The 9,991-nt window shown below is 36.0% G+C and overlaps 2 protein-coding genes across 2 annotated transcripts; both read right to left on the reverse strand.

Moving 5' to 3' along the window:
* Positions 1 to 1,110: 1,110 nt before the first annotated feature.
* On the reverse strand, positions 1,111 to 3,337 carry LOC145104948 (uncharacterized). Its single transcript, XM_079042107.1, has 5 exons — positions 3,256 to 3,337; positions 3,065 to 3,162; positions 2,868 to 2,962; positions 1,866 to 2,792; positions 1,111 to 1,750 (listed from the first exon to the last, which is right to left on the reverse strand). The coding sequence occupies exons 1-5, from the start codon at positions 3,335 to 3,337 to the stop codon at positions 1,111 to 1,113; spliced, it is 1,842 nt and encodes a 613-aa protein (XP_078898233.1).
* A 2,703-nt stretch (positions 3,338 to 6,040) lies between these two features.
* On the reverse strand, positions 6,041 to 8,510 carry LOC145168438 (heat shock cognate 70 kDa protein-like). The gene is made up of 2 exons (XM_079087247.1): positions 8,249 to 8,510; positions 6,041 to 7,694 (listed from the first exon to the last, which is right to left on the reverse strand). Exons 1-2 carry the CDS (start codon positions 8,463 to 8,465, stop codon positions 6,214 to 6,216), a joined length of 1,698 nt encoding a protein of 565 aa, XP_078943373.1. The 5' UTR covers positions 8,466 to 8,510; the 3' UTR covers positions 6,041 to 6,213.
* Positions 8,511 to 9,991: the final 1,481 nt, after the last annotated feature.

Genomic DNA, 9,991 nt, shown 5'->3' on the forward strand with positions numbered 1-9,991 from the left:
CGACGAGTTGGGCCATCAACTCGTCGAGTCCCAGAGAAAATACATACAATTCTTAAATAAAATACATATCAGGAATCCGGTGTTACAATATACTTCAATGTCTTCTTCATCAATATCATAATCAGAATCATCATCATCATAATCAGTATCTTCATCGGAAACATTATCGATTCTATCCGTTGGTGGAGGTACTTCAGTCTCGTCTTCATCGTCATAATCAACATTGTTTTGAGCTACATCAACATTGTTTTGAAAGTATTGTGAGAAGTTGATAAAACGTCTAGCTCCAGATGAAGAGTTGTTTTGAACTACGTCAACATTTTCGGCCTCCACATTGTCGACATCTTGGACAGAGTCACTGTAAGCATTTTGGACACGAGCATTGTCGGATGGTATATCCTAAATATTTCGATAATTAACATGCTCGACGACACAACGAGGGTTGTTGTTTTGGTTTCTTCGATGATTAACAGGCTTGCAAATGTAGAACACTTGTTTGGCTTGCGAAGCATATATGAGTTGATCATCTTGGTACGCTTCTTTTTCTGTGTCGAGACTTATGAAATTATCATCAGGAATATCTCCCGTATCGAACCACTTGCACCGAAAATATTACAGTCGAATAATCATATGGATATTGCACCTCCATAATCTCTTCTAACTGGCCATAATATTTCTCTCCATTCTCACCAACCGCTAGAACCCCAGAGTTTTGTGTTTTACGTTGTGCATCACGACTAAGTACCATAAACCTAACACCGTTGACTATGCACGCGGTGTAAGTATAAACATCCATTTGTGAACCCATTGAAAGGGCTGACAACTCTTTGTGGAATTCTGGAGAGTTTTCTTTTTCCATCTGATAAACCTACTAAACGTATGTTGTTGTGTTATGTATTCTTGATTCGTTATATTTATCAAAGATATTTGTTTGTTAATTATTATTACCTTTTCAAGAAATCAGTTGGGAAATTCGGTCTTTTCGTCACTTTCAGGATGTTCAGATTTGAATTTTCTATATATATATATATATATATATATATATATACATAATTGATGAATGGAAAAAAGTAACAATAAATAATGAAAGATAATTAAAAGTAAGAACACTTACTTGATGTATTGTCTGACTTCTTGACAACTATTCAATATAAACCATTCTATATTACGTTTCTCCCTTATATCAAGATGTTTGATTTGCGTTGCGCTCGTCGGTCGACACTTGGACTCAAACATCCAAAACGTTGTTTTTTCAATGACAACTTCTTCGTTTCTTTCAAGGCGAGTGACATCTCGAAGGTACATCGAGCAAAATGACAAAGCTTCTTCAGCAACATAACCTTCAGCTATACAACCTTTCGGCCTTGCCTTATTTCTGACATAGTTTTTTAGTTTTTTCATATACCTTTCGAACGGATACATCCATCTCATACATACCGCGCCTCCGGCAATCGCTTCATCAGGTAAATGCAAAACTAAATGAATCATAATGTCAAAAAATGCTGGAGGATAAATAAACTCTAACTTGCACAAGATTCTAATAATATCTTCTTTTGCTTTCCTCATATCCTCCACCTTCAGTGTTCTGGAGCAAATTTTCTTGAAAAACGTACAAAGATCTACAATTGGTGTAGAGGTTTCTTTGTCCAATAATGCTCTAACTCCAATCGGTATCAAACGTTGCATAAGAATGTGATAGTTATGAGATTTCAACCCAATAATGTTAGTATCATTATCTACCACTTTCTTACTGATGTTAGATCCAAACCCATCAGGGAATTGAACATATCTTATAAATTGACAAAAGATTTTGCGGTCAGGTTTCTTGAATGAGTACCTTGCATGTGGTCTAGTGAACTTGTTACCCTTTTTTTTGCAACCATTGATTACGCCGGATATTCAGATTTCTCAAGTCCTCACGTGCATTTGATGTGTCTTTACTCTTATCATTCATCATAGAAGTACCCAAAAGACTCTCACCCACATTTATCTCGACACGCATCAAATCTATGTTGTGCTTCAGCTGCAGAGATGACCAATACTCGAGCTCGAAAAATATGCTGCGTTTCGACCAGTTCAACTCGAATCCTTGCTGATCCATGTTTGCCTTGAGAGTGTTAGGATGTTTGCCCGGTTTACGAAGTATTAGACGACCTAGTTTCTCTTGTATGTATTCATTAGTAAAGTGTCTCGGAGCGGGTCTTGTCTCGGGTTGCCCGTTAAATTTCAAACTCATCCTTAATGGATCATCAGCATCTAAGAACCGACGATGACCGATATAAATGACTTTATTTACTGCACGGTACGGGGGAGTGTCTTCATTGCTAGTCGGGCATGCTCTATACCCTTGTCCGCTCCAGCCCGATAAACTACTACGAGCTGGAAAGTCGTTTATTGTCCATAACAACATAGATTTCATCGTGAAGAATGTGTTTGTCGCTGCGACTTTAATACGTACGCCTGATTGCCACAAAAACTTAAGCTCTTCCACTAACGGCCTAAGGAAAACATCTATGTCCTTACCAGGCGCTTTAGGGCCGGGAATCAACAAGGCCAACATGAATGATGACTCTTTCATACAAAGCCATGGTGGCAAATTGTATGTGATGAGTATAACCGGCCACGTACTATGTGGATTACACATGTTACCAAATGGATTAAAGCCATCAGCTGCCCGCCCTAGACGTACGTTGCGAGGTTCACTCGAGAAGTCGGGGTAATCTACATCAAATTTTTTCCAAGACTCTCCATCAACGGGAGGACGCATCGCATCATCTTCTGATCTCCCAATACTATGACATATCATATTTTTAGAAGTGTACCGTGAACAATACAAACTGCGTAGTCTAGGGGCCACTGGAAAGTACCGTAACACCTTATGAGCCACTTTCTTACCCTTGGTGTTTTTATCAATCCACCGACTCTCTTTAAAAACGGGACAAACTTGCAATGACTTGTGTTCCTTCCAAAAGAGAAAACAATCGTTTTTGCACACATGTATTGACTCGTACCCCAAACCTAACTTCTTTAGTTTCTTTTATGCTAAATAATATGAACGAGGAACCTTGTTGTCTGGTGGAAATGTCGAATGCAACAACTCAAGGAGTTGATCAAATGAACTATCAGTCCATTTGTTGTTGACCTTCATATGCATCAGCTTTGCTAAAAAATCAAGGAAAGAAAACGTACAACCAGGGTATAACTTGGTTTCGACTGCCTCTAACAACTATTCAAAATCATCATCGACACTGCTACCCCCTGTATTCGAGGTTCCTTCATCGAGGTTTGTATCATTTTCTCTCGACTCCCACATAACATCGTCAATAACATCAGCCATCTCGTTGCTTGGCGATACGACATCTACAACTGGAGGGATTAAAGGTTCACTGTGATATATCCACGTTTTTTATGATTGACTGAAACCATATATACGAACACGACGTCTCATTTCTTTCGGATCCATGAAGTAACGATTATCACATTTCTCATACGGATATCTGGTTTCACCTTTACAATCTAGGTGTAACATGGATCTCTCGACAAAAGAGTCGAGTCGTAGCTGGAACTCGGGAGATTGACGATGTGGATTAGTAGTCCAGCTTTTATCAATAGACATGATGCAACTGAAACATAATTTAGTGTTTATGGTTTACTCTACGGGAAAAAAAATCAAGTAGAGTATTCATAAAGTTGATGATTCAAAAAGTATCCCAACATGGGAACACATGAACAAATAATCAGAAATGGATAAAGTATTCAAAAAGTATATATATATATATATATATATATATATATATATATATATATATATATATATATATATACATACTTTTTGAATACTTTATCCATTTCTGATTATTTGTTCATGTGTTCCCATGTTGGGATACTTTTTGAATCATCAACTTTATGAATACTCTACTTGATTTTTTCCCCGTAGAGTAAACCATAAACACTAAATTATGTTTCAGTTGCATCAAGTTAATGTTAATATTAAAATAAAATAAAATTAGTTTAAAAAATTAAACTAAATTAATAGCAACATACTTTCTCTTTGCTCCTAGGGTATATATATATATATATATATATATATACCCTAGGAGCAAAGAGAAAGTATGTTGCTATTAATTTAGTTTAATTTTTTAAACTAATTTTATTTTATTTTAATATTAACATTAACTTGATTTTAAAACTACTTTAATTTGATTTTACAATTAATTTATTATTTTTTTATTGATTTTTTAAAATTAATTTAATTTGACTCTATAATTACATTAAAATTACTAGAAGTACGTTGCTATTAATAACCTAATTAAGCTAAAGTTGTAATGACCAACATTAAGTCACTAAAAGTATGTTACTATTAAATTGGTTTTATAATTGATTTAATTTGATTTTATAAAGGTAACTTAATTTGATTCTAAAGGTAAATTAATTTGATTTTCTAATTAAACAAAATCAAACAAATGTATATATACATCCAATTTCAATTTCATGCCAAATTTCATTTTTAAGCCAATGTGGTATAAACAAATATTACAAAAACATACACAAAATGCATAAAAACTTCCCACAAATCTGAAAAAGCATACAATATTCCAACAAAATGCATACAATCCAACAAAATGCACAAACACTTTTTATCTCAAAATATACAAACATAATCACTCAACAAAATTGAAAATTACTAACAATTTAATTTAATCCGAAATTTATTTAAGTAAAAATATAATTAATAATTTCTAAAAAATTAATTAATCTAAGGCTTACTTAATCTAAAATAAATCAATATTATAAAAAAAATATAAATAAATTTATGAAATTTTACATTAAAACTTTGGATTCAACTGAAAGGATTTTTCCATAATAGGGTAAACTTTGAAGATTTTAATTGAAGTTTCTTTGTTTACGACTAGATTTTTAATTATTATTTAGAGCAAGGGACCAAAACCGTACAAATCAGAGGTTGAGGGGCTGATCATATATATTTAGTAATGGAGCTTGGTTAAATCAAGAGGTATGATACCTCCTGATTCCTCCTCGTCGTTCATGCGTAAATAAGAAGCAGGAAAACAAAATACGAATGGTCTTGTGTTTATCCGTGATCTACGAACAAATCAAGAGATTAAAAGGGGATGGGTGGAGTGAACTTACGAAGAAGGAAGCAGCAGCACAGGTGGTATAAACAAAAATTACAAAATGCATACAATCCAATAAAATGCACAAACACTTCTTATCTCAAAATTACTAACAATTTTTCATCAAACATAACACCAAAACCGAAAAATAATAGAAAATAGGAGGAATTTGACCTTAAATGTGGGCAATTTCGAAATTGAGCTCAAGGGTCGCCGGTTTTGGAGGTTTTGGGGGAAGGTGTGGCGGTCTTGTGGCGGCAGGAGGGGCTAGCACCGGCTTTTACCTTCGTCCTCCACTTAGTCGACTCGTCCAAGTGATGAAAATGAGAAGCAGCAACAGAAACGAGAAAAGGAAAGGAGAGAACAGAAAAAAATGTCACCCAAAAGGAAACTGGAAGGGGTTATCTGTAAGGGGCATTAGCGGCGACAGGAAATAGCGGCGACGCAAGGGCATTAGCGGCGATAATTGGGCACTAGCGGCAACAAATCGGATGGATGGGGGTAATTTGACGCGGATCGCCGTTTGCGAGCATTACTGCGACCCTATAGCGGCGACACTGGGCAATAGCGGCGACATGTAACGCGTCAATTACATGTCGCCGCTATTGCCAGTGTCGCCGCTAAAGGGGTCACCGGTAATACCAAGATTTCTTGTAGTGTTATAAAAGGGTGGTGCCTAAACATGTTTGTGCAAAGGACTTTTAGTATGCTACTGGGCTATTCTATGATTGATGAGTTTAATTTGGATTCAAACTTGATCTTGGATTCGATCCCAAAACCTTTTTAATGTTGGGGTAAATAAGAAAATATTAAGGCTCTTTTTGGTGAAGTCCGTGGGGTATTGTAGCCATTTAACATAAAAAACGATAATGCACCCAAATCACATGCCTTGCATAAGCAAAAAATAACATTCCAAAATTCATGTGTTCATTCAAAATGGTTCTTGGTTTAACTTTTGGATTGGTTCGGTTTTGAGAAGTTGCACGTTACCGTTTAACACAAACTTATGAAAAGGAAGACCACCTTAGAAGATCCAATTGGTCTTGTCAGCAATCTCATGCTCCGTTTTACTTCAGCTTCATCTAGATATATATTTGAGTTGTTTATGTAAAGCATTGAGTGCATCAGCTTTCTTCTTGAATTCTCGGTCCTCGTGTTTATACTTGTCAGCATCTTTTACCATCTTTTCAATCTCTTCCTTACAGAGTCTACCATTTTCATTGGTAATCGTGAGTTTATTCTTCTGACCAGTTGCTAATATCTTGGTTGCGACTGTGAGGATACCATTGGCATCAATTTCAAAGCACACCTTGACTTGTTGCTGTCTTTTTCGAACCGGTGGTATTCCAGAAACTGTGAACATCCCCAACAAATGGTTATCTGTAGATCTGGCTCTTTCACCTTGATAGACCCTGATACCAACGGAAGTTTGGTTTTCAAAGGCTGTTCGATAAATTCTAGATTTTTTCCTAGGTATTGTAGTGTTACGTGGGATCACCACGTCAAATATTTCTCCCATTAATTGTATACCAAGGGACAAGGGAGTGACATCCAATAACACCAAATCTCCAAACCTAATTTTATCACTGTTAGGGTTTAACTTTGCAGCCATAACCGCCGCACCATATGCGACAGCCTCATCCGGGTTTAGGCTCTTGCATAACTCCTTCCCGTAGAATAGTTTCTGCAACATTAACTGGATCTTTGGTATTCTGGTTGACCCACCAACAAGAATCACCTCGTGTACACTTGATTTCTTCATCTTTGTATCACGTAAACATGCCTCTACAGTCTCCATGCAGCGATCAAAATAACCCATGTTGAGCTCTTCAAATTTAGCCCGACTAAACTTCATACAGAAATCAATCCCCTCATGCAAGCAATCTAGTTCGATCGAAGTCTGAGTATCGCATGAGAGAATCCTTTTTGCTTTCTCACAAGCACATCTTAGTCTCCCCACTGCTTTTTTATTAGGCTTCAAGTCTTTTTCCCATTTCCTTTTGAATTCCTGAACACAGTGATCCACCATGCGATTATCAAAATCCTCGCCTCCCAAATGGGTGTCACCAGAAACGGCTTTCACCTTAATGATATGAGCTCCTTCCACAATTGTCAATATAGAGACATCAAAAGTGCCACCACCCAAGTCGAAGACGAGCACATTTTTCTTTTTCTTTTTTGTTTTGATCAAAGACTTATTGATGTCTAGACCATAAGCAATTGCAGCTGAAGTAGGCTCGTTGATCATGCTAATGATGTTGAGTCCGGCAATAGCACCAGCATCCTTTGTTGCATGACGTTGTGATTCGTTGAAGTAAGCTGGAACAGTAATGACAGCGTTTTTCACGGGTTTTCCAATGTATGCTTCAGCGGTTTCTTTCATCTTCCTAAGAACCATTGATGATATTTCTTCAGCTAAAAATTCCTTTGTTTCACCTTTGTAGGAGACAGAAATCTTTGGTGTGTCGGCAGGACCTTCTATGACCTTAAAAGGCCATAATTTCATGTCATCCTGCACTTTGGAATCACTGAACCTCCTTCCGATCAACCTCTTAGCATCTGAAGTTCGACATGCATGTATATTTAATTAATTAAGCCAATAGCAAAATTGTAAAAATTAGCTATATCAGTAACGATTTTAATTCAAAAGTAAATTTTGTTGAAATGCTATATGAGGAGCTGTACAAGTTGGACTGAAAGGGAAGCTCAGTCTTGGCTAAAACAACTTCTGGATCTTCATTCATCATGTTTTCACGTTGCTTTTGCTTAAAAGTAAAAAGTGTAATCGAGACTTTCCACCATTTCCACAGAAAAAGGCAGCCGTGTATTTAATTAGTTGCTTGTTCAAATGGTTCTTCTTCAAAGTTCAAACTCTTCCAGAGACATTGAACCAAAAAACCCTAGAACTTTAAAATCGAACCATCGGGTGGCGTTGCTTTTAAATTTTAGTTTATAAATAGGATCAAAGACTTCAGACTTCAGTGGACTTAAATGTATCAGACTCCGGTTTTGACGATTCATATGTTTCTTAAAATATGTATTTTTTTCCTTGCTCTTAATCATAGTAATATAACAGCACTCAATAAACCCTAGAAAAAGAAAGAGAAGCTTACCAAATATGGTGTTGGCAGGGTTTATGGCCGCTTGGTTCTTGGCGCCATCGCCAATGAGACGCGCTGCATCAACGAAAGCAACACAAGACGGTGTCGTTCGATTACCTTGATTATTGGGAATAATTTCGATGCGATCGTGCTTCCAAACGGCGACACATGAATAGGTTGTTCCGAGATCAATGCCGATGGGCGGTGCATCGTCTCCCATTTTCTCCATTGCAACCAAAATTTAAAATAAATTAAATGTTTGCTTCCAAGCGGCGATGCTGTTCCAAGGTCTATGTAGGCGATACTCATAAATTACTCACAGGCAGAGGCTATTCATATACCCCCTGTTTTTATTAAATTTTATTATTTTTATATTATATTAACATTATTTAATACATTTAAATATTATAGTACTAATATATTGATAACAACTAGAAAGGTTACCCCGCTACGCGGGGGCCAGAAGTTTTCAATGTTGTCACTACAAGGAAAAGGCCATTACCGGCGACAAAAGTCGCCGGTAAAAGTCCAAAAAGTCGCCGGTAATACTAATAGCGGCGACGCGTCGCCGGTACTGAGTCGCCGCTACTGATTCGTCGCTATTGATCACTTTGTCGCCGCTAATGAGAAAAGTCGCCGCTATTGACCATGTTGCCGCCAATGAGTTGAGTCGCCGCTAATAAGCGTGTCGCCGGTAAAAGTGTCGCCGGTAATAACAGTTTTCATTTTTTTAATTTTTTTTTAATTAATGATTTTGGTTGGCGGTGATAATGTCGCCGGTAATAACAATATTCGATTAAATATCAAAAATAATAGTGTCGACGCTAATTACAAATTAAATATTAACAAACATCCGATTAAATATCAAACATAATAGTGTCAATGCAAATTACAAACAAACATCCGATTACAATTAAATATCAAAAGTCATAATATCCGAGTAGCAAAACAACCAAAGTTTTACAATCTACCAAGTAGCAAAGCATGACAACATATGCAAATAAAACACATCCTTACATACCATCATCTTCGTTCCCATTGTTTTCTTGATTATTGTGGGATTGAAAAAACGAATAAAGCTCATCCCTACATGCCGGGTCGCTGAGCATTGCTCGAAGATTTTCCAACTACATAATTAATAACAATATATATATATATATATATATATATATATATATATATATATATATATATATATATATATATATATATATATATATATATATATATATATATATATATATATATATATATAAACTTATAAGTTAGATTGTCAAACATAAACAAAAACTATCAAAATACATTGCTATTTTAAAACTTAGATAGAAAACCAAAGTACATTGCTATTTCTTGCACTTGGGACAAAAACCCAATTACCAAAATTTTTAGCAAATAATCACCACAAAACCAAAATTACCAATTCAACATGCATTTTACGATGCTAAAGTAGATTGCTATTTTAAAACTAAGATAGAAAACCAAAGTACATTGCTATTTCTTGCACTTGGGACAAAAACCAAATTACCAAACTTTTTAGCAAATAATCACCACAAAACCAAAATTACCAATTCAACATGTGTCACACCCCAAAACCGAGAACGGCGGAATACGTTCTGGGGTGGAGGACGTCATGTGCAGTATCATAACAAAGCATAATAGTAAAGACAAGCAACAACATCCATTGCATTAAGATAATAATTGTAATACAAACGTGTTCCGTACAAATGTTAGACACCAAAAATACAATCAAAATAA

The sequence above is a fragment of the Lactuca virosa genome, chromosome 4, assembly GCF_052849685.1.
Source record: "Lactuca virosa cultivar CGN04683 chromosome 4, Lactuca_virosa_CGN04683_v6, whole genome shotgun sequence".
Taxonomy (NCBI): Eukaryota; Viridiplantae; Streptophyta; class Magnoliopsida; order Asterales; family Asteraceae; genus Lactuca; species Lactuca virosa.

Bases quoted from the DNA above. Each gene is read 5' to 3' on its own strand.
- LOC145104948 (XM_079042107.1), bottom strand. From the start codon at position 3,337: ATGGCTGATGTTATTGACGATGTTATGTGGGAGTCGAGAGAAAATGAT. The intron at 3,163-3,255 runs GTAGCAGTGTCG...TTGATTTTTTAG, and splicing joins AGGAACCTCGAATACAGGGG to CAAAGCTGATGCATATGAAG. The intron at 2,793-2,867 runs GTACTTTCCAGT...GATATGTCATAG, and splicing joins GTGGCTCATAAGGTGTTACG to TATTGGGAGATCAGAAGATG.
- LOC145168438 (XM_079087247.1), bottom strand. From the start codon at position 8,465: ATGGAGAAAATGGGAGACGATGCACCGCCCATCGGCATTGATCTCGGA. The intron at 7,695-8,248 runs GTAAGCTTCTCT...GTCGAACTTCAG, and splicing joins CCCTGCCAACACCATATTTG to ATGCTAAGAGGTTGATCGGA.